This window comes from Channa argus, chromosome 10 (assembly GCF_033026475.1).
Source record: "Channa argus isolate prfri chromosome 10, Channa argus male v1.0, whole genome shotgun sequence".
Lineage (NCBI taxonomy): Eukaryota > Metazoa > Chordata > Actinopteri > Anabantiformes > Channidae > Channa > Channa argus.
The window spans coordinates 12,541,370-12,566,087 of NC_090206.1; the positions used below are offsets into that span (position 1 = coordinate 12,541,370).

Here is a 24,718-nt window from a genome sequence, read left to right on the forward strand (position 1 = left end):
GGGTATAAAATACAGCACAATGATGTTTTAAGTATATACACAGTGCTGTTTATTGTCTTAGGTTAATTACTTAGTGACCAATTCCTCAACATGGTGACTGTGAGCACACTGGGTAAATGAAGCCCCATGCAGTCACGTACTCTGAAATATGCATGCTGCTGAAATCATCCATGAGGATGACTCCATCTCTGAGTCACCTCATTTGTTTTGTAACCTGTACAATAGTAACGTACACCCCATAATATTCCTTCTAGACTCCAAAACACCTTCCAGCAACTGGTGTGTAGACAGATGAAACAGGTTATTGGCTAATATTTCTTCACAAAGAGCCAATCACAACATTGCAGTGAACCTCATCACTGTGCAAAAATGACATTATCACATGACGGGGGAGGGGGGGGGGGGTTCTCTTAATTACAAAGCTAGTTACAAGTGACACTTCACAGACAGATATTCTGCATGAGTCATGCAGCCATTCCACTGGGGCAGTGGGGTTTGGCTGCACTACATATAAAATCATATCACGTAGAATTTTTTTTGTCAAGCCAAAAAGTGACCTCAGTGATCCATCCAAAAACACTCCTCTCTGAGGACTGGAAGTTGAAACATGGGGTGTTTTTCCAATAACAAATGTAAACAGCAAAGATCACATTACATAACACTTTAATTATTTGAAAAAAACCTGTGGGATATTTACAATGATCACAGCATCTGAATCTTTGAGTATACTACCACATTACCGATTAAAGATCTGTACCCTGAGATCTATTCTGAGGTGACAGGAAAACCATGACTTAACCAGACTTATGTGCCATTACAGCAAAGCAAGTGCATTTTAGTACCACAAACACAGATTCAAACAACAAGCAAGTAAGCACATAGATGAAAACAGGCATTTAAAATACTAAAAACTAAATCAACATAAAAACTTTTACACACCTTAATTGAAAATAGGAAAATCGAAGTTGTGCAATACTCCTAAAAAACCCCTTCTGGAAAGTCACTATTTCCTGTGCAGAATCATGTTTTAGAGTTCAAAGAAATGAGCATGACAGCAATGTGAGAATGGGAGAAACAGAAGCATTGTGAGCTGTTCTCAAACTGGAACAGCATTGAACATCAGGGAAAAGTAGAACTACTTCAGCAAATTGGATTCAAAGTTAACGTTAAGCTAAAACTTTTTAGACATTTTTTGGATGCTTCAACATTTCATAGCAAACATTTTTTTTTTTTTTTTTTTTTTACACAAGGATGTGTAGTGTTTTGAAAGGACGGTAAATGCTTGCCAGGGTGTTCTTTACATATTGGCTGAAGAGGCCAATAATCAGTAGTAGTACACTGCTGTCTCCGAGCTTATCTGTAAACAATTATAAAAAGTGCTTGACTACTTTAGACTAAAATTAGTTTTTTGTCCTTGGACATAATTGGGAACATGAAGTTGTGGTTTTTTGATCACGTTTTGTCCATCCCACACATGAAAGACTTTCAAACTGTTGTTTCTTTTAGATCTTTAGATTTTGGTTCAGCAGAGTTTGGTTTTTCCCCTGTTGCTTCAGATGGATGTAAAGGGGACGATGTCTTGTCCTGTTGCTCTTTGGATTCTGCAGTGGAGGAGCTGGATGTATTGGACTTATGTGACTCTGTGTCCTTTCCCTTTTCTAGGGACAACTGCAGGAACAGAGGGACCTCGAGCTGCTCTTTGGTAAGAAGGCCTCGCTGGTCATCGGCCCTGGAGCACTGAGCCCTTGTCAGCATATCCAGAAACCCTGACACAGACAAAATAATGTTAAATAAAACCCAGGTTTTTAAACTTTCCCAAAGGTATTCACATATTATAACTGAGTGTGTGGGCTCCTCTTGGTCCTCCTACTTATTAACTTTAATAAGTAGGTGTAATTAACGTTAAAAATAAAAAGAATTATCTTTATTAAAAAAACGTAATTATAAAAAACTAAATTGTTCTCATCAAATCCCTCTCCTGGCTGTACACTAGGGTTGGGCAATACAAAATCATAGATCCTGCAACGTTAGATTAACTGAGAAATTTCAAATTAAAAGTTCTTCTTGAAATTAAAATTGTAGCCAATATAAAAATAAAAAAATCCAACTCCTTGGTTTAGGAGTTCCACAGTCCATCTGCTGAAAAATGTTGTGTAATATAACTAAGCTGTTCACTGTTAAACTATATGAAATCTTAGTATTTAATACATTGATTTAATATAATTATTGTCATAGAATCCCTTGATGATGGTTGTCCTACTTCAGTCGTGTCACAGTATATTTTGCCATAACGCCCAACCCTACTTGGTACTGCTGAGATGTCCTACCATCCATGTCGCGGTTCTTACTGGGCTTGGGTTGAGCCTTAGCTCTGTCTGTCTGCAACAATGATCGGGGGTCCAGACCACTTCCACTCGCTGCTCCTGCCTAGGACCGAGATTCCAGCATTATCAATTTAAGAAATTGTTTTGAAAATCAAATCTGAGATATAAATTTTGCTGTTTTATTTAGGTGTTTACTATATAAAATAAAACAATTCATAGTTTAAACTCAAATATTCCACAATGGACTGAAAAAGAACTATCTGCTGTTTACAGATTACTGTCCACTACAATCCCACAATGCAAAGTGCTGCATTGCACAAATGCGAAAACATTATAGCAAATTATTACCTTATAGAGAACATCTTTAGCTTATACTACCCTCTACTACAGTAAGAACAAAGTTCTACATTATCCATGCATTAAATTTCATTCTTTCTAATTATCTACACAATATCATAAAAGTTATCATCTGATGAACAGAGTTGTAAAAGACAAAACCGTTTTGTTGTGATGTTTAGGTCTTCCTCACCTGAGGGGCCACAGTGGAACCACTGCCTTTGGAAATGCTGGTCTGGTCTTTTCCTGTTCAAATCACACAAAGTTACTAATCACTTTTAAACAGTCCCGTTTCCAGTACAAAAGTAATGTAGGTAGTGGACCGCCAACGATGCTCCAGAACTTCAATTCCCTATCGGGTTAAACACTGACATCAGCCAGATAAAATAGTGTTGACAAGAATTAAACTGGTCCTCCTGGAATACAGCCACTCTAATTGAATCCATTTCCCTCATCCTACATGCAGTGAGTGGAACTGAGCTGGGGAGCACTGATCCAAAGTGAAGTTGGTTCTGGTCTCTCAGCATTTGGGAAATGAGGTGAGTGAACTCAAAGTGACACAGCACTCAACAAACCAAATGGACTCAGACATCTCAACCGCACAGAAAAGGATATAGACACAGAGGAAGAAAGACACGCACACATACACACACCAATCAGAGTAGGGAAAAAGGAACTTTTTCAGGAAATGGGCAGTAAATTCAACAGTGAAAAGGCCATCTTCACTGCCAAGAAATGAAGGATTTGTTTAAAGGCATCATAAAAAAAACCTATTAACTGAATAGGAAGGTGCAGCCTGGGTTCAGGCCTTTGGAGATCACACAAAAGTGGCATTACCGATATCAACGACTGACAGAGGATGGAGAGATAATTATACATCGTTTTCAAATTATATTAAACTGATACATCTACTTGTTGGCCAAGAATGGATCAAGTTACAATAGTTAGTAGTAGTTACAATAGTTAGTAGATGATGTAAAGATTAAAAAACACGTCTCCCTCTGGTCTACATTAAGTAAAACTGAGTTTTTAAAAAGGATCTATTAACCTTTGAATTTTTCAAGTCGTAGCGTCTTATTAGCCAGTCCTAACACAGTGCTGCTCATGTTCGTAGGCTCGTCACTTCCTGCCTGAAACAAACAAACAAAAAAAATTCTAGTCATAAACATGCTGACACATTTTTTTTTTTGTAAAGAGAAACACCATCAAGAGGAAGTACATTATGCTCTTGCACAGAAAAAAAAGAAACAATCCATAATATGAGCTTATTTTTTAATTATTTGTTTATTTTACTTATTCCAGGTACAAAACAGTGTAGCATTTAGTTTTCAGTAACCGCAGTAAATGCAGATTTGATATATAAAAGTAATTTGTACACTGGGCTGTAAACTGTTGCCTTGCTGCTGCTGTAGGCATAAGAAGCAGACAGGACAAAATGTGAAACAAATAATAAGTTTGAATTTATCTTTCAAGTCTGTTGCTTTAAAGATTAGAGAAAACTCATTAATTATAGTCATTACATAATATTACTACAGAGAGATGTCAGTTATGTCCAAGTTAGAAATACCTGACAACTTCACTCTGCTTGTCATTTAACTGGTTGTGTAATTAAACCAATAAAATCAATCCTTTACAATTAAAAGTAATAATCTGTTACTTCTAAGATTAACTGCTCAATAGTAAGTTTCCTTTTATGTCAGTGATGTGGACTCAAGTTAATACTTTTAATGAGCACTGCGTTTCTGACTTGAGTAAAGTTGCCTCTTTCAAACCATCTCCTCACCTTGTAAGAATTACAGCAGTCACTCTTTTGAAGAAGACCTGTCGTAAGGTTGAGCGTCTGTGGAAATCTACAGAACTTCAAGTCCACTATCAACACCTAAAAGAACTATTAATGCATTTTAAAAACATGGTTAAGGATGCTAGACCTAGCTATTTTTCTATTGTTATACAACATCCGTCACTGCTGCATTACCTGCCGTCCCAATTTTGTTTTTTGGATGATGACTGCAACAACTTTGCCTCTTTGTTTGTGCAAAAGATGAGTGACATCTGCCCAAATATCATTCCCTTTTCTTCCCCACAAATTGCCCCAGCCAGTTAGCTTTCATAACTAAGGTCCTAGAAAAGATGGCTGCAGACCAGTAAACAGATGTTTGGGTTTTGTTTTAACTTCAGCTAAATCTACCCTTCAAAACATACGGCGTTCATATGGCCCATGCTGTGAGCCTCGACCAGCATGAAAAGAAACTTTGTTTGCACTTGTATTTATCAATTAAGGAACTGACACACTGTGTCACATGCTGAATTCGAGATTCTTGTCCATGCGTTTACTTGACTATTGTAATTCCCTTTTCTCTTTTCCTTCGATTGTTTATATTTTGTTCAAAACGCTGCAGCCAAGCTCCTAACACAGTCATCCAAAAGGTCCCATGTCACACCTATTCTGACTTCTTTACACTGGCTTCCAGTCAAATTCAGAATCTAGTTCCGAGAGAATCTAAAATTTCTCGGATTACATTTGCAGCCATGCATGACCAAGCTCCTGCCTACATTACAGACCTACTGCAACTGTACATCACCGCTAGAAACCTAAGATCCTCTGATCAGGGGTGGTTAGTTGTCCCTCGCTTTAGGCTCAATACAAAAATGAGAGGGTGCTTTTGAAGATATAGCCCCTCAATTTTGGAACTGTCTCTGGAGCTAAGATCTGTGGAGACTGTGGATGCCTTTAAAAAGCATCTAAAAACCCATTTGTTCAGATGTGCATTTATTTATTTTGACTTTTTTCATTGCCGATTGCTCTCAAAAGGTGCTGTACAAATAAAATTTACTTACTCAAATACACAAACAGACACACACACTCACCATGGTGACCACAACTTCATGCGGCTTGAGACAGTGCTTCTGCATCACTGCAGACAGGGCATCCTGCAGCGTCTTACTAGACTTTGCATTGATCCCCATTGTCTTCCCGATGAAAGCAATCTCCAGCCTGAAATATGCATGTGTTTCAATAACCTCCCTCACACAAGTAGCAAGAAATGAATCAAATGGAAAGCAATTGTAGAAGAGCATCTGTAAATCTAGTCATGCAGAGCCTGGAGCCAGAGAGAATCTGCAGTGCAATGATGTCTGAGTAGCTAACCCATACTTAATTTAATTTGGCAACCTCTCTCATAAGATATTCAATGTAAATGATGACTAAAATAATTTCTGCTCAGTCTCTGTGTGTAGTGTTAAAACAAGGACTTCCCTCTAATATAGTGAGAAGTGACTGCTGTAGTGTGTGTGCGGGTGTGAATCCCCGGCTAGGTCGTCAAAGGCAAAAAAAAAAAAAGGAAGTGAAGGAAAGAAAGAAAGATAGATAGAAATAAATAAATAAATAAAATCACTCACGCAAACGTCACCCTGAGCTCTAAAGAGACCTGCTGATCTCTCAGTACAGAGCAGTCCTGGTCCAGCGATAAGGGCTGATGAAAAGAGAGGCACAGTGTATCAGTCAGACAAATTTAAGTTATGTCAGCTACGACTGAGGGGATAAGGGGATAATTTAAAATATGTTTCACAAAGTTTCAAAAATGAAAACAGGTAGCGAGATGACGGAGCACAAGGTTGAGAGGATGTCAGGACAGGAAGAAGGTGGTCATCTGCAATCAGGTAGTCATCTTTCATTATGCCTGTTGCAAAATAGCTCCTGTTACAGTGGACAGATTTTAGCAGCTTCTTGATTTAAATTAATAACAAGTGCAGGAGAAAGAGCAGCTAAGTGCTCACCTTTTCCTTGCCTTGAAGGTAGATGACGACATCTTTCAGCGGGAAGCCTCTCTTTTCACACAGGCTTGCCAGCATGTCTTTGATGGGCTGACCATTACGTGTGGGGGCCAGGGAGGCACTACCATCAGGTAAGTAGACACAGCAGTAGCCCCCCTCCACCCCTATTCTACTCCCACCTCCACCACCCTGATCTGGGGACCGGGGACTCGATCTGCCATTCTGATTCAGAGATGGAAAAAAAGAGAAAAGGCCTTAGGAGTGAAAAATAGGCTTTGATAGTATGAGATTTAAAATAGTCGGGTCCCTTTTTGGCACCTTTCAACTACGCTTTATCGCTATGTACACTGCATTTAGTCTGTAGTGTGTGTTATTGTCACTCTGCAGGGAATGAACACAGACTGTTGCTAAACCAGCACCAGCTACACAACAGACCCTTAGTTATAAATGTATCAACCTCTATATGCCTGTAGAGGGAGCCAAGCTCCACGCTGCTGGTCGACTTGACTGACATGTGGGACTCTTTTCGGTTGACTGTAACCTGGTCATTGGATGTATCTGTTGGTATCAATAGTAAGAAAAGAAAAAGAACAGAGCAAGGGAGAAACTGTAGTGTCATTGAATGTATTTTAAGCCATAAATCTGAATCAAAAAATCTGCCATTTGACATGGACTACCTCCCCAGGATCCCCTTTTCTGTCGCTCCGAGGCACTCTTTCCACCTAGAAACTTGTTGGAGTCTGACTTCTTGTTCTGTTTAACACAGTAATGAATTAAGACAATGCCAATATGTAATAATCACATACAGACTTTCTCCTACTTAATCTCCCTTAATCCATTCTCTCACAGGCTACCTTTTTGTCAGTGAATGTGGGGCTTCTAGCGGTCACATCCTCCCATGATCCAATGTGAACCGGGTCATTAGAGAACTGAGGTAGAAGTTTGCCTTCTACACTTGCCAAGGTGCAATTCTGGTACAGAGGAGAGCGCACAAAGCGCCTGTAGCTGTCCATCTTCATCAGCTTAAAAATCTGAGACAAAGCACAGAGAGTGGTACACATATTCAGCCTAGTCCCCAACAACATTTCACCGTATTACTGAGCTAAAAAGAGACTATGGACCCCACACAGACCTGAGTTTGAGCCTTGTTAAACATGCAAGGTGTGGGCTGCTCTAGATCCTTCTCCTCTGTCTTGGCTGTATCATCAATATTGACCGAGTAGGGAGCGCTATCAGACAGGTAGGTGTTGAAGATGGAGTGGGCTGCTGCTTTCAGCTGGAAACAAAAGCCTCAGACTGAATCATCCTGATGATTAGATATGACCTAAAGACTTTTTCCTATTCACCAATTCTAAGCTAAGAATTAGTGAGAAAAAACTCCAATGAATCATCAGTATTTTGCTTTTAACCCACCTAAGAAGTTAGTCAGTGTTAGTTTAGTATGTGCGTGTGTGTGTGTGTGTGTAGTGGCTTATTGTTCTTTATTAAGAGTTGGTCACTTGTACCAAAAATAACGAGTTGCTACAGGGCCAAATTTCCTGAGCAACTGAGAGCCAAGCTGAGCAGCAACTGTCGCTGATATTTGGACTGTCAGTGGCTCAACCGTTTCTGTACTTCCTTGTTTCTTTACCAGTGGAGTTTATTTATCTAAATCTTGAAGGTAACATACTGTAAACAGTTAATGCTAGCGGATTCGTGTTTCCTCATCATTCACTTTATTTGAACGACTTTTATAAGAGAGTGCACGACGCAAATTCGAAAAATTGCTTCATATACAACAATGATATCGACAGGAAATGTTGATCAAATCAATTGTAAATGAATGCTACCTAAGCCTGCTGATTTAAAGAGAAAAAAAAACACATCAGTCCCACATTGTCGATACAGACCAGCATACAGAGAACAACTACAGTACCAACATGGCAACCAGGTTTACATCACTGAATACATTTAACTTCTTAACATGTTTTTGAAAATTAAACTAAAGAGCTCATATGAATAACTTTAAAGGAGCTTGTGCAGGGTAAAACACACAATAGCATTTTAAATCGCAGATGACAGGAAGTCAAACTCAGCATGAAACAAGGTAAAAAAGTGCCATAATACCTTGTCCAAGGAGGTGGATGGAATCTTCCTAAATTTTTCACATGCTTGCCAGAATAAAATGTTCTCTTCGCTCACCTCAGATTTCAGAAAGGCCTGTGAAGCAACATGCATACGCCGCATAACCACACATGACATGCCAACTGTAGTACGAGATCGTTAGAAAACATTTACAACTTACTGTGAAGTGCAACATAACATTAGTAGGTTTGCGACTCACCGTAAAACAATGGACCCCACAGGGGTCCTCCAAAAGCTTCTCAAATGAGACAGCCCAGCCCAGCACACTGTTAGCAGGGCCGGGCTCTCCACCCGGAGTCCCTGGAAGGCTGGAGCTGCTGCCTCCACAGCCTCGTGCAGACATGTTCAACTCTGCAACACATTCAGGCACAAACACGCCCATTTATACGCACAGAAAACAATAACCAAGCCTGAGACTGAATCAGATATTGTCTTCTGTCATGCACAGACATGACCAGATTGAAGAAATGTGACATGTACAGGATTGTCAGTGTGCCGATTAAGGGTTCACTCTTACCTCCATCTGAAACTGCCTGGCTCTGTGAAGTCATAAAGAGAGAGAGAGAGAGACAAAGACAAAGTATAAAATTTTACTTCACTGTAATAAACTAAAACCTGATTGGTTGTCTATTGAATCACTGGATAAAACCCTAAGCAAATTAGGAAATGGAACTCAGTCCAACAGAAACCAACTGCCTTAAGGAAATGTATAGAAATATATTAATATTAATTTTAATTAATTCCTATTACCTAAGATAGTGTATAGAAATAAGAGGAAACTTAAAGAACTAAAAAATTTTAACTAATGTGAAATTCAAAAGTTAAAATAATCAGTATTAATATTAAGTAGACATGTACTGAAAGCACACAGCCAAACACTTAGGAAGTGAAATGTGAACAACAGCTGCATGATTTTTGCTTGTTGTTTTTTTTTTTCCCCTTCTTCTTCTATGTTACAGTGAAGTGCAATCAGCCAAGGCTGTTTTCACAGGAAGTGGTTGTGACACGGATGACAATAGCTCTCATTCAGCTTTCAGCAACACAAATTCACATGCACTTGGTAAGTTCTGAATAATTTACACACTACATTCAGAACAACTGGGTTCTGCAAGCTCTCTGTACACAACCCTGTGCTGACAACCATGTTTTCACCTTACTCTGGTACCTAGACACCGATCTAATCCCAAGGCAGGTATTTTAGAAAAGAGGATCTGCAGGCTGACTGAGTCTAAATTAAAATAAAGTATGAGTGTGGATGCTCGGTTTCAAGAAAGCCCCAACAGTGTTAAAGATTCAATTAATACTGAAATTACATTTAAAAGAGGGAAAGACTGGCTGGAAGCATGAGGAACCTGCTTTTTAATCCATAGGCCTTTCTGTGTGGAGTGTTTCTCTTGTCTGGATTTCCTCTGGGTGCTCTGGTTTCCTCCCACAGTCCACAGACACATGGGTTCCAACTCTGAATTTGCCCAGAGAAGTCAATGAGGGTTTTTTTCTGTTGTATAATTTAGTCCTGCTCAGGGTGTAAAGTGGGTGTGAAGTAAAAAAAAACAAACAAACGTTTTTTTGTTGGTGGCATTTCATGTGGTCCTTTGTTGTGAATTACTCGGATCTATACATGACATCCAAGCTTCATTCATGCACATTTAACTTTCTCAAATGATCAAACCAGACTTAGTGAAGCTGAACTAAAGCCAGTGTCGTAACTTTGACGTCACATGAATAAGTCACATGGCATCCACATTAAAACATGTCCATGTATTTGTAGTATTGTGATTAAAAAAAGCCCCATTTGTTTTTAGAAATAGGCTGACGAGAACTTAGAATAAGGATATAGCCACAATATTTAAGTTTTTCCTAAAGAAACAGAAATTATGGGTGTAAAGTTTAGAAAATGTAAAAATAAAGTGCCCTGCTCTTGACAACAGCTCAAACACAACTGCTTATGGCAAGTGAATCTTTGTCCATATATGGCTGACTTGGGCTGGCTGTTTTAGCAGGTGCAAGTGTCACTGTCATGCCACCTTTTTACTAATTTGCTCTTCTGCACATACACTTAAGAGAAACCAAGACACAGCCTTCCATAAACCGTAATGAAATGAATTTATCATAATCTTACACTTTTCAATTTCATATACCACCACAGAGAACAATTTCTCAGCATTAGGATTCTCTGCAAACCCTTTAATGGAGAGAAGAAGGTTGCAAACACACCCGATCTGAGGGAAGAGTCTGATGTAGCACCAATAATATCAGCACTTCCAATCTCATAAAATGCAAAGCAGTTTTTTTTTATAAAACATTAATAACCATGTATTTTCCGTCCCTTTGAAATACATCTATATACAGTTTCACACCTTTAGCAGAATTGAACCTATTCAAGAAATGTAATGGTCTCACAAGGAGTCGACCGAAGCCAACTCAGCCTACACATGACAGCTTGGCAACCAGGCACAGCTTGGCTGTTTCATCTGACTGTTTTCAATTGCAACCTACTGCAGCCACAGAGCCTGATCTGGCACTGCTACAGACTGGAGACAGATAATACAAGCCAACACATGTAAATTGCTCTACTGTACTCTAGGTACTCTGACCTGGAAAGATTAGCAATCAAACTTGGCAAAAAATAACTAAAGTGACAAATAAAACTGAAAAATCATCATTATAAACCATTGATTAAAGTTCAACATTTATCTCCCACTTATCTTACTTGAACATATTCACCCATATAGTCTATAAACTTCACAATGTAACAACAGCTAAAGAACCTAACCAAACCCAAAAAAACTTGCAGACTCACCATGTGGCCAGCAGGTATTTTTAAAGTATTGATGTTCGCCATAGTGACACGAACACTAGACGATTAGCAGAAGTCTTATGTGATGTGCTCCACCCAAACATGATGCACAGTCTTAATACACACATTGAAAAACTTACTTGGGTCCTCCTGTCACTTCCTGCCTGGAAGGGAAGTCTTGCCATAGCAACTAGCCACAAAAGAGGAAGTATGGTTACTATGATCAAACTGTTCTGGGTCTACATCTTGAGAAACACTGTGATGTGGGAACAAGACGGAACGCACTCATTCTGCTTTTTGATGTGCAGTCAATGTATGAGCTACTTGATGTGCATCTGAGAAGATTTTAAAGCACGTGTTACAGCCTTTACCTTGAAGACACAGACATTTCCGTTTACTTAGGGCATCGTGGAAACACACTGCACCACACTTACTGGTTTTATTACATGGTGGCAAAGAGTGTGCGCAGACTTTCAGAAGCCAACTGAAATTCCTTTTATTTACTGAATGTAGGTTAGAAATGAAAAAAACAAAAAACATTTAAATGAAGAGTATTTGTGGAATACACTGCACCTTTGCAAACTCACTAGTAGTATGGTTAAGGTTGGTGTATGAATGAAATGAACGTTAGTCAACAAAAGGTTTACCCACGGTGTAGTACATTAGGAAGTGTACGCGCGCGTGGTTAATGATTGGCATACCTTCACTGCTATATTTCCACGGGTGATTGCACACGATTTGTCATATTTCCTGTATTGCTTTTGTGCTGCAGCTTTTGCCAGGCCAGAGAACCGGTGAAAAAACTTTCTGAACGCGAACATCTGAAGTCAAACACTCAGTCAGTCAGGAAGAGACAGCTGGCACGTGCCGCAGCTCGTTGATCACCTCGCGGCACACAAAGCAACGGCACAGGTGAAGCTCGACGCTTAATTCTGGGGGGAAGTGTAGTTTTCATCGTTAAATATGATCAAAGCTGACATTAACGGACACGTGTCAGCTGTCCCCTCTCTCCTTTTTTGTTTTGTGTTCTGTGGATGTCCAAACAGTTATCAGGTTAAAGTATATGCACATACTAGTTGTATTTAAGGAAACGCAGTCTTAACTACAGTACTTTGCAAAACACAAGCAAAGCAGTTTCTATGCTATACTATATTGTATTAAGTTTATTTGAGCCTCGTTGCTTTTTTCTTATGAAACCGTTTTCAAGACACAACTCCTCACACATAAGTAACACTTTGCACACCATCTGCTGTAGAAAGACGCGTTTATCAAATTAAGACTTCTCCAGAATGTAACATCAAATAATGTGCTTGGAAGTGCCACAACATCATAAAAGCCCACGAATAACATTATTATAGCAGGTGTTGTAATGTTTTGACATTACATTAACATGCTAACCATCATAAGTAGTATTTGCTTCCTTAAAGTAGCATGTAATTATATTTGTGTTCAATTAACGTGATGTTTTTAAACGGTTATGTAAACATTAGTAATCGTGAAGAGAAGCTTTTTTTTTTTTACCACTTTTCCACTTTTAGTATTTCACTGTCACATACTGCTCTTTGGATGCTACAGTAGTGAAATGGTACAATTCTGCATGTTTGCATGCTATTTTAGCAATAAACCTAAAGTTTAGGCTTTAGTCTTGTTGAGTCATTAGTTTTAAGGACACCTGCAATCACTCAGAAAAGGAATATATGTTTGAAGTTACTTTAAAAATTTTTTCAGCAGTTCCATTGATTTGACCAACCAATAGAAATGGCTGATGGGAAAACTAGAAGTAAATATGAAATAAGCTGATAACGAATTTGTAAATAAATAAATAATAATGTCATAGTCTCCTTTGAAAGGGGGCCTTGTGTTTCAGTGCGTAGAGCATCAAATTAGGATGCAGAAGGCCGCCGGATCAAACTCCAACACACCAGGTGTGGCCCCACCGAGCCATCAAGGGCCACCTTGGTGCCCGATAAAATGGAAGGGTTGCAGCAGGAAGGGCATCCAGTGTAAAAACTCAGTCAATGTGCGGGCCATGTCCTGCTGTGGTGACCCCTGAAGGGACAACGCCAAAAGCAACTGATCTTTTGATAGTCTGCTTTGTATATTCTAACTTAGTTGATAACATTTTAAAGTTCAAATGTTAAGTTGCTCTCCCAACATTTAGAAGTAGAAGCTTGTTGAGAACCAAGTGGTACAGGTTCTTTTCCTCAGAAGCAGTAGTTTACTCTTAATTCCTCATATTCACCAGCACGTTAATTTTTGGATAATTCAGTGTTATCTTTAATACTTTGAGGTTGGATTAAAAATGGTTGAAGGCCAGCATAATCATTTTATTCCTCCATCGATAACAACAAAGTGTTTCCATTACCTTTCGTTGTTGTGGTCGGCTACATTATGCATGATGTAGCCTACCTAATAGTCAGTTGTTGCAAGGATTGCTGGTTGGGTGAGTGGAAGGTTTTATTGAGGTTAAAATAATAGAAAAACACAAATATCTTTCTGTACTGAAAGAGCAGTGGCTCATAGGTCATTGTGTTTATAAAGCAGTTTATTTCGGTTTGACTTTGCATGTTCACCTGTGTTCCTGCAGTCCACACACACACTGGTTTGTTTAAATGCAAGCCTAATTTGTCTGTAGGCGTAGGGAGTGTGATCGCATTTTGTGTTTTGGATATCTGTCCAGTGAACATCCTGCCTCTTTCCCATTGCATTCTGGGATATGCTGCCTCCTTTGACCCTGAGTGCTCAACCATCAAGAAGCAAGATGGACGATCAGCAGCGCTCTCTACTGGCCACTTTCTGAATAAAGTCCTTACATGACTTCGGGGGAAAGGGCAATAATTCATTTCTGATTTCTGAATCTTCAAATTCACTGATGTTGAACATAATCCAAAAATGTTCTGCGTCACATTATATAATAGGGGGAAAAGGCTGTGGCTAGTTTGCATAAGTAATCCACTTTTTTGCTAATAATAAATTATTGCACGTCTCTGTCATGCTGTTTCAGTGTCTGCTCCACTTTTGTCTAATTCTCTTTTTTAATCTGTAAAAATTGTAAAACACATTATTGCTCAACAACATACAGCAAACAGCTACAATAATCTAATGAATTTGCACTCAACCCTTCCATTTACAAGCATACAAACAGTGGTATTGTTTGTGCCAGTAATTTCCTGGAATGGACTTAAATTTGCATCGGTATCAGTGTTTATGATCAGTTCAGTCGAGCCTTTTCCAATGAAAAGACCTTTGGATTAAGCAAAGCAGAGGAGGTCATAATTCAGCCGTGTGTGAGAAGACAAGAGCACCACTGCAGGTAAAATAAAAAAAAACATTTGAGCTTTCTAAGGATATTTTTTAATGTATGATATAAAACATATAACACAGCTAGAAGTTGTTTAATGTGCCAGTGCTACAATATTTGTTACTAAAACTATGTTTGCATGTTGTTGTTGTTGTCTTTATTATTTGGCTTATTCTTTTTTATCGAATACTAATCCTAATGAAATGGTTGTCCACAAACAGAAAATGGTCAGCACAAGCATCTTACTTGCTCTTTTTTTTGGTCATCTGCTTATAGGTAAGGAGCCTCTTTGAATCTTACAGTGATATATATTTAATATTTTCAATAAATTCATGTTCAAGTATGCATATATACTGTACAGTATGTCTATATTTATTGTACATGTTCTTGTTATTCTTTTCTTATTGATGGTGTCTGATTAGTTTGTGTTCCTTTCCTGTGTCTGCCATGTAATACCACAAATGGTAAAAACAACGAAAAATAAAGGAACCCAAATCCCTCATCGTTATAATTGTTATTATAGTCAGCATCTGCATTATAGACTAATTTTTTATTTATTTATTTTTTGTCCTTTTGGCTTATACTGTGAGTTCAGGGTCACCACAGCGGATCATTGTCCGCATGTTGATTTGGCACAGTTTTTACGCTAGATGCCCTTCCTGACGCAACCCTCCGCAATTTCCTCCAGGCTTGGACCGGCACTGCACAGCTGAGGAGGGGAATGGGCTGTTAGAGGTTCAGTGTCTTGCCCACAGACACTTCGACATGTAGCCGGGACCGGGGATCGAACCACTGACCCTGTGGTCTGTGGACGACTGCTTTACCAACTGACTATAAAAGTTCCTAATGCTGTTTGTTTCATCTGTCTTTTCCCTATAGATAAATGTACCTTCTGCCCAAATTTGGGAGACCAGTGCAAGAATGGTTAGTGTCCTATTTCTTCTCATTTGTCTTATTTCAAGATAAATGTAAATTTTAGATTTTAGATTTAGACTATTTGATTTAATGATTCTTCTTGTAGGCTATTATCAATTTGTATACAAATTGTACATAAATATTGTCAGAAAAGAATAAGCGGAGTGATTGCCACCTGACTTTACTAATTATTTTCCATGTTTATTTTTCACTCTAGAAACTATTTCATTAACCTGCAGATCAGGTAATCTGTAACAACATCTTTATCTGTGACACAGACCTAAGATTAGGTAACCTACAGTAAGTCATTGCCTAACACTATCACAATTGCTTCCTTCCCTTTAAAAATGTACTCTCCCCATCAGAAAATCCGGTTTCTAACAGTACTGATGTCTCTGCCAACGAAGGTGATGACATCACTCTTCAGTGTGTCACTAACCCTCCTAATGTGAATCTGACATTTGAGTGGAAACATAATAACGCCTTGATACCTGACCAAAATAAAAGCGAGCTGGTTCTCGAAGGAGTGCTTTCAGACGATGCAGGCTCGTACAGCTGTGTTGGGAATAGCACGTGTTGCGTTTTTGAGTCTGGTCCATGCAGTGTGAAGATAACAAGTAAGTCTGCCTGCTTGTTTGACACAGCAACAGATTACATTTATCTTTGTAACACAGAATGTGTATTTTAAAGCATTAACCAGAGACCTGGATATACTGCATTAATAGTTTCAAAACTAAATATTAGAGCAGATACCTTTTACTTTTGGCTAGTAACTGATGAAAATTGAAATGCTCAAACTCCTCAGTGAGCCATGCTAGCGTATTTTCTGCCTGTGTGTCCTCATCTAGACCAAAGTGTGATCCTCCTTGTGGTCTGTGGTGTTGCAGCTTTGCTTCTGATTGTGATTATGGGGCTGGCTATGAAGTTCAAGCTAAAAAGAGATAATGGTAAGAGCTCAGTTTAGGCTGGTAAAAAGCAGAAGTCCTATAAAATAGAAAATGAAAATAATACATGCCAAATTCAAATCCTTTCTCTCTGATATTTTCTCTTAAATGCAAATGATGCTAATGTTGTTTGTATAAAAATAATGTATTTAAGATACTTAAAACTAATTCAACCTCCTGGCAAATGAAGTTTCCATTTTCCCGTAAAGAGTTGGATGAGAAAATCAATAGGACTGAAGCCTTATATTTAATAAAGAAATATAAGTCAGCTGCTAGCTAAGTTTAGAGAAAATAACTGATAAACACAGAGATAAGTTTTCAAATCTATGGTTACCTGTATGCAAATAATAAATAAAGAAACAAGATGTTGACTTTTTATAAATACATTTAAATTAAATGAGTATTTGATAAAACCTTCACTGTGCCTGCACGAAGGAATAGTTCAACACATAACCCTTTTTAATATGACATGTAACATAAATTACCTGTAGAGGTGCTGGTGGACAGAGCCAGGTTAGGTTTTTTCGCCTTTAACCAGTCGTTGTCCAGATAACTGGCTGCTGAATCCAGCAACATTACTTAAAAGATATGAGCATGGTATTTATGACTTCATCTAACACTTTTCCCAAAGTGTTGAATTGTTGAATTCCACACTGCTGATATTAAAAATGTAGTATATGAATATTCAATATTAAGTGTGACACCCTCCCCTATTTCTTTCTGCAGATAAACACAGAGAGAGGAGGAAACAGAGGGGGCAGGGTGGGCAGAATGGTGGCCCAGCTCCATTCACGCCAAGAGAGTCTTAAAAAAAAAGCAATTCTATTCAGAAGGAATCAAACACTGATCTTGTAAAATAATTAACTGTTGTAATGTTTGAAGTACAAATAAAAGATCTTCAATCACTGTCTTTGAGGCTAATTGTGAGGTTACATGCTTATGCAGAGGCCGCGTCCACAACTGGGTGGATTGATTGTGTAACACCAGTATTCATGGTAATTGGGCTGACTGACCAGACGCCTGTTCAGCTAAGGAAAAGAGACTTGAAATGTTTTAATCCAGCCACGGGACAGGCATGCTCAAACTAATCCCACTGAATGCTCTACTCACCAGAATACACACCACACAGAGCAGCTATAGCAGCCGGAGTGTACTGGATATATGGATGATAATGATTTTCACTCCAAAAGAGTGAAAGATGTGGGATTTGAGAGTTTACTCATGACACAGAAACCCTAAATTCCCTGGCTCAACAACATGATATAATCCCTTGAAGCTCTATGAAGAGCGTCAGTCATAGTGCTTTCAGGAGTGTGTTTGTTGCATTAACTGCACTTTCCCCCTCTGGCATATGGCAAAATATCTTCATTTTTTCATGCTTATATTTTTCATCTGTGTGAGTGTGTCAGGAAGGCCTGTGTATTGAGTTTCGTCCTGTAGCAGGTGGCCAAGGGATAATCCAGGTAAAGCCACAGCAAAGTGGAGATGGAGGGATGGACAGAGGAAGAGGGAGGGTGGATGGGTGGCCTTTGCATGGATGACTACGGCTAATTCTGGCCTCCTAATCCCAGTGCCATCCACCCTCCCCCTCTTCCTGTTTGCTAACTCTGCGACAGCGAGGACTAATTGATACATAGGTAGACATTACTATCACATGCACACATAGCACCTAACCCAGCAAAGTTTATTGAGAAGGAAAGAGAAGGAAAAAACAGAAGCTGCCTTTTCTAGACCAATAACCTGAGCGATCTGCATAGTTGACACAGCTTTACTGGAGAATGTAGCTGCAGCTTTTCAGTCAAGCAACAGGAAACACGCCACCATGGGAGAAGCTCAAAAGGTTAGTGATCTGATCTGGAACAACAGGAACTATAAAACCAAATGTGACCCTTGGGTATTTTGTTTGACTTCAATGAGTTTTGAGCAGGTGGTTATGAACCATCACATATATATCATCAATTGAAGTGTTGTACAGTATATCAATTGATGCAACTCTCAGGCAGAATGGCTGGATAATCTAAATTCCTTTGCTCTTTAGATTGAGTTGATTCAATATAAGTAGGACTATACATTGAAATAGGACTTCTAAGTACACATACACTGTAAAAGCTATTACCTTCAGTCAAATATGTAAATCTACAGGGATGCTTTTGTCAGCAGTCTGCACTTGTGCAACCTTGCTTCAGACTAATCACATTAAACAGTGCACCATTATATGAACGGAGCTCTAATGAACATGGCGGTTTTCTAAATGAAGTAACAGATTAATTCTTACTGAATAGCTGTAGCTCCAGGGCAGGATAGACCCACATACTGTATGTGGGCCTAACACATATATATATATATATATATATATATATATATATATATATATATATATATATATATATATATATATATATATATATATATAAAGAACATATTTATATATATATATATATATATATATGTTCTTTTTACCAGTGTAACATTTAATTATCCAATGTGTAAAATTGCTGAGCCCATTATCTGACTTTAGGACAAATTACTTGTCTGAAGGATTCTGTGAATGCTGATGTCAAGTCATGTATTGCACTCTCTATTTTCTTTTCCTTTACATAACTGTCCTACCTTTATGCAGGGCCTTCTATCTGTCATTGAGAAGCTGAAGGGATCCTCAGAGCAAGAGGTCAGAATAGTGCTCCTGGGGTTGGACAATGCCGGCAAGACCACCCTGCTGAAAAGCCTCGCATCTGAGGATGTGAATACCATCACACCGACACAGGTAAGAGGAAGTCATGTTATATTAAACTCACACACACACTGTAACCTTCAGGAGTCACGTGGTGATCGTCATAACTCAGCAAGAGATGCACAAATTTATTACATTTGCAGATATTTGTTGTGTCATTTAATTCATTAGTTCTTCTTATCATGGACAGCGAAGCTGAGGTGAGCTGCCGTCACTGAATCCTGCAAAAACTGGTTTTAATTTTATATATGTGGCTGTGTGTTTGCTTTTTGTTTTATTTTGTTTGTTCAAGCTTTTCGAAAGATAGGCACTGACCATCATTATAAAAGGAAGGGCGATTGTAGCTACTCCATGGAGACCAGCTGAATCAATGCTCACTCAGAGTAACTGACATGACCTTTCTGTTTTGACATGCTGTAAAATAAAATGATTGGCCAGTATACTTTATCTATTGATCAGTGAAATAATGATCTGAGGATGTCTGATCATCTTATTTCACATGGTCTGCTAAATAAACCGGGGGGCTTCCTGATTTACATGCCCTCACATGTTTTCTGCTGTAGGGAGATCCTAGACTCATGGCAAAATGTCGTAATGCATGCCTTGTAATTTGTTTTTGTTTTTCTGCCTATTCCACACTCCCCTTCACACACACACCCACACATACACAAAAACTGGCTCTCATTCACCCATGTCCTGCTCCTTCACTGTCTCTCCAACCTCTATGAGTATCACACCTTATTTGAGTTCCTTACTGATCAAAGTTACATATATAGTAAATGGGAAATGGTCTGCACTTATATACTGACACTCAAAGAACTTTACACTGCTTCTTATTCACCCATTCACACTCACAATCACACAATCACTGGGAGCATTTAAGATCTCGGTCAGAGTCTTGCTCAAGGACACTTCGACACATGAGGGAGGGGAGCCGGGGAATCGAACCAACAACTGCTGGATTGTTGGACGACCACTCTGCGCCACAGTGGCCCCAGAGTAGCTTACCAGAAGTTAACGGACGTCCAAGTTCCATGTTTTCCAAGTTTGAGTCTCTCTGGTATAGGTTCTGTGAGAGTAGTGGTTTCGTATGGCTTCAAGCGTATCTAAACTTTGTATCTTGCAGTTAGAAATGGCCGTGTGTTTGTGTGTTTGGGTCCTAAACCCTGATACAAGGTCCTTGTTTTTCATTGCTCCCCTTCGATGTGATTATCTAAGCTCTAATATGATTAATTAATACCCTTGCATTACTCTCAAACACAGAGCAGGTGTACTGCTGCATCCTGCACATCAGACACCAGGTTAAGAGGATGCAGCCCAGAACCACATGGCAATAGTCACGTCAAAGCTAAATAAGACTTGACACATAAACACATACACGGCACCTTATCCTTCCTTATCCTCAGATTTGTTCCTAGTTGACACATTAACTGACACAGAAAAGCTGCTTTGCTCTGTCAGTCGGTAACATTGTGTTACAGTACTATTTCCTTAGAAGCACCTAGAGCACATGTTGCACCCCTGCTGATACATAATGAGAATGCAGCAGAGAGTAACCAGTGGTTAATTTAAAACACACACCTGCGTTCTTGCAGATTTTCACTCAATGAATAGCTTTATTTGCGCAGCTTTCCGGGTGCTGCGTCCTGGAACTGTGATAAATTGAAGGCATTGATGTTCAGTACAGTGACTCCATCTTTGTATTTCGCTTCAGGGCTTCAACATTAAAAGTGTGGCCTCTCATGGCATGAAACTCAATGTTTGGGACATTGGAGGACAAAGGAAAATCAGGCCCTTCTGGAAAAAGTACCTGGAAAACACAGACCTGTTGGTGAGTGATCACTGTAATACGAATTCAAGTCGACTCAGATGTATAGTCCCCTGGGAGACTTTTACACTTTGTGTGAACTTATGAAGTCGGTGAAACACTACAAGAAAATGAAGGAGACAATTAACTTTAAGAAAATCTTCATTTGGAGACCAGGACAGGAGACCACATATTTGTGCAAGTTGCAATTAGTTACTAAAATGATAATGTTAGAGGACTTTTTAGTAATGGAATCTGTTTCCTTCTGTAAAACAAATAAATGTTTACTAAAATTAAATTTGACCTCACTGTATTTGATCATTCAGATTTACGTAATTGACAGTGCAGACAAGAAGAGGTTTGAAGAGACGGGACTGGTGAGCTTGATCCACAGTTTTGTTTTGTAGATGTAATCCTAGAAACAATTTAACCTTTAATTAAATTAAATTGTGCGAGCCATTTTTCTGTACGTACGTAAAAGGACAATAAAAAACACTTCTAAGTCAAATTTGTGCACATGTGCAGGAGCTGTCTGAGCTGATTGATGAGGAGAATCTAAAGGGCGTTCCAGTGCTCGTCTTTGCCAATAAGCAGGATCTGGCCACAGCATCACCAGCCAGTGAGATTGCTGAGGGACTCAACCTCCATACATACCGGGACCGTGAGTGGCAGATTCAGGCCTGCTCGGCTGTGTCTGGGGAGGGAGTTCAGGTCAGACCCAGCTCTGATTTATTGATTTCTCCTTTAGATGAAAACTAATTCACCATATAAAAGTGCTCCCTGCCTTCCTGTTTTACAAAAATGCCCTGAAAAAAAAATTAGCTTGAACTTTTTATTGTAGACTTTATTTTAATCAAAAACCTCTTTCATTTATATTTTCTGTCTCTAAACTGTTTGAGTGAGATGTATTGATTTCCCCTACAGGATGGCATGAACTGGATTTGCAACAACATTGTGAATAAGAAGAAGTGAAGCAGCCTCTCAAAGACTAAAACTGCAAAGCAGAATCACATAAAGGATTAAAGACAAATGTCCCTTTATGTAATATCATCACCCCTCAATTAGGTCAGGCCCAGCTCTGTTGACATAAATAATATTTTACATATTTTTACGATTTGTGTCATTTTTATGAACATTTTTAAATGTAGCTAATGTAACTATTTAACTCTGTACCACAAGTGTTTGTTTTGTTCCTTTTATCCCCAGGATCCCTGTCTGGTGAATCTGTGTGCTTTAACAATCATAATATAAATAAAAGTGATTGTGTAGCAATGTAGAGCTACTGGGTGTGATCAGTTACTTAGAAAATGTGATTGTAAAGCTTGTGTTTTAAAGTTTTTGACAATAAAATATATGGACAATTCTGCTACTTTTGCTCTTACTGTCACGGTTTTTGTTAGGGGATGGACCCAAAAGAGGAGACAGTGCGAGTGATAGAGAACAACAAGGGGCTTTTATTGACAGAAACTTAAATGGTGAACAGAAGTCTCTCCCAACAGGAGGATACTAGAAACCAGATTCAGAATAGAATACAGACTAAGACGACTAACGACAGGACCAGCACACGAGGGGAGTTAACTTAATAGAATGACAACAGAGTGGACGTTGAAAACAAGAGGGGAACAGAATTTACCAAAACACAAGTTAGGCTAGGAAATAAAAGAATAAAAAACAAAAAGGCTACTAAATAATGCACGGACAAACGTAAAACTACTAAAGCGGGTAAACACAAGGGGAAGGCTAAGGACTAACAGGAATATAAGAGAACACAAACTACCGAACAAATGAACACACATAGTAATGACTAAAGTAAAAAAGAGCACGACAAAAAAAAAAAAAAAAAAAAAACCAACACACACTGGAAGGGAAAGATAACCAAGGTAACGGAGTTGGTGGAGCACATAAACTAACACAGGAACTAAGGGGAGGCAGACACAAACAAACTGAACATAAAGCACTGGCAAACTGAAAAAACACAGAAGCATACCTAAAACATGAAAAAACCAGGACCAGACAAGTGGAGAATAACAAGAGGCTAGATCAAATCACTGAATTAAACAAAGGGCAAAACTAAAACACAAAACCCGGGAGCAACAAGCAGAGAAAACGGGACTAAACCAAGAAACACTGATTTAAAGCAAACCTCAGACCAAAGGAGAAAGCTGCACAGGGTCCAGAATACAAAAGTCCAAAAAGAAACAAGAGTCCAGAATACAAGAGTCCATGAAACACACATTCAGCTGTACCTAGTCCAGAGTCTACTGTGGGGTTGGTGAGGGTAATAACAAGGGTAATAACAACAGCAATGACAACAGTAACAACGATGAGGATCTGGCAGGGGAGTGAGGGGAAGACTGAACTTAAATAGAGGAGGGAAAAGGTGCAAACCATCAGGGACAAACGAAGGCAAAGCTGGGGAAAAGAACCAAGGCACAGGAAGTAGGGAGAAGGGGCAACAAAATAAAGGTCCAGGAACAAGAAGTGCACTGAGATCATGACACTTACATTCTCAAAATATGCACATATCCATGCGCCACAGTTAGAGCAGACATGGTCCCATCTTTTACTAGTTTTAAAAACTAGTAAAAGATGGGATCAAAATGAGCTCCTCCTGCTCCTGCTCAGCTGACATCTTGTTTTATTTCCTTACCCGATGGCAAAGCATTTATAGCGAAAGCTGAGAAAGAGAATGAAAAGCAAACACGAGAGATGGTTTACATCAAGATATCAAATCTTCAAGGAACAGCAGGACAGAAAGTGCACAAAATTACGTGCAGAAAGGCTGACTAATTTTCAGCAAGGGAACTTTTTCTCGTGTTTGTTTTGTATGTTAATTCTAGGACTATTACAGTATGTAGAGTGCAGTCTGTCTCACAGCAATACTTCTGTCACAGCTTGTCAGGATGAATTTTCGCAGAGGTATTTGTCCATATGACACCTCCTGTGAACACTGTGTGTCCAGCTGTGAACAGTGTGCGTCCTGCCAGCAGAAATACAGTCTATCTTGTGAAAGAAAGTCTGAGCTAAAATACCCCCCAAAGGATTGCTTAGATTATTGATTTTAGAAGACCTCTGTCACTGTCCTCATATGATTCCCCGGGGGACAATGGCTAGAAAACCATCAGGATTAGAGGTCCACTGTGGTCTTTCTTCACATATTCGTCCTTCAGATTGACCTTACTGTAGTCTTCCATTCAGCCATTTTGGCTTTACTCAAATGCAGTTGGATTTAATAGAGCTTTTGTTTCTATTGTCTAGAGGTGTAATTAAGCATCTGAAAGCACTCTAAAATCACATCAGCTGGCAGGTTTCCTCCTTTGTATAAAATAATTCAAATTATTTTTTTTCTTTTGTCTGCTATTTATGAGTAGCATGGGAAAAAAGAGATTTTTGATTTACTTGCTAGAAATGTTAAAACGACTGAATATCGGTAGAATAATTGAGCCATCTCCATGGGGACTAAAATTTGGAGCAAGGCCTAAAACATTTTTCAGGCATCGACTCCCGTTGAGGGAGCACAGCAGGGGTGTGTGGGACCAATTAGAATTTGTACTAAGGGATCATTGTGGAAGTTTGAAAGAGACCAGACGGCACAGGAGCTGGACTGATGGGCAGATGAGTTTGCGTTTTGCCGTGTGCACGTCACTGTCTTTATCTTCCAACAG

At 39.0% G+C, this 24,718-nt stretch overlaps 2 protein-coding genes across 6 annotated transcripts; one reads left to right on the forward strand and one right to left on the reverse strand.

Annotated features, from left to right (window-relative positions):
- Positions 1-405: 405 nt before the first annotated feature.
- On the reverse strand, positions 406-12,191 carry rgs14b (regulator of G protein signaling 14b). Of its 2 annotated transcripts, none has more exons than XM_067518908.1 (15): positions 12,057-12,191; positions 9,076-9,097; positions 8,758-8,909; positions 8,541-8,633; positions 7,567-7,710; positions 7,289-7,465; positions 7,112-7,187; positions 6,892-6,992; positions 6,438-6,656; positions 6,060-6,133; positions 5,529-5,655; positions 3,709-3,790; positions 2,854-2,906; positions 2,349-2,427; positions 406-1,766 (listed from the first exon to the last, which is right to left on the reverse strand). In XM_067518908.1, the coding sequence occupies exons 1-15, from the start codon at positions 12,174-12,176 to the stop codon at positions 1,486-1,488; spliced, it is 1,800 nt and encodes a 599-aa protein (XP_067375009.1). In that variant the 5' UTR covers positions 12,177-12,191; the 3' UTR covers positions 406-1,485. The 2 variants fall into 2 exon arrangements, with proteins under 2 accessions (XP_067375009.1, XP_067375010.1); XM_067518909.1 differs by lacking the exon at positions 12,057-12,191 and adding an exon at positions 11,359-11,449 and having other exon boundaries at positions 2,328-2,427.
- Positions 12,192-14,397: 2,206 nt separating this feature from the next.
- Positions 14,398-22,406, forward strand: arl3l1 (ADP ribosylation factor like GTPase 3, like 1). 4 transcript variants are annotated; one of them, XM_067519590.1, is made up of 12 exons: positions 14,398-14,668; positions 14,878-14,932; positions 15,536-15,580; positions 15,789-15,815; positions 15,937-16,188; positions 16,420-16,518; positions 17,242-18,355; positions 19,136-19,279; positions 20,961-21,077; positions 21,380-21,430; positions 21,579-21,764; positions 21,978-22,406. In XM_067519590.1, the coding sequence occupies exons 7-12, from the start codon at positions 18,338-18,340 to the stop codon at positions 22,023-22,025; spliced, it is 564 nt and encodes a 187-aa protein (XP_067375691.1). In that variant the 5' UTR covers positions 14,398-14,668; positions 14,878-14,932; positions 15,536-15,580; positions 15,789-15,815; positions 15,937-16,188; positions 16,420-16,518; positions 17,242-18,337; the 3' UTR covers positions 22,026-22,406. The 4 variants fall into 4 exon arrangements, with proteins under 4 accessions (XP_067375691.1, XP_067375693.1, XP_067375692.1 ...); XM_067519591.1 differs by lacking the exons at positions 14,398-14,668; positions 14,878-14,932; positions 15,536-15,580; positions 15,789-15,815 and having other exon boundaries at positions 15,822-16,188; XM_067519592.1 differs by lacking the exons at positions 19,136-19,279; positions 20,961-21,077; positions 21,380-21,430; positions 21,579-21,764; positions 21,978-22,406 and having other exon boundaries at positions 14,575-14,668; positions 17,242-17,418.
- Positions 22,407-24,718: the final 2,312 nt, after the last annotated feature.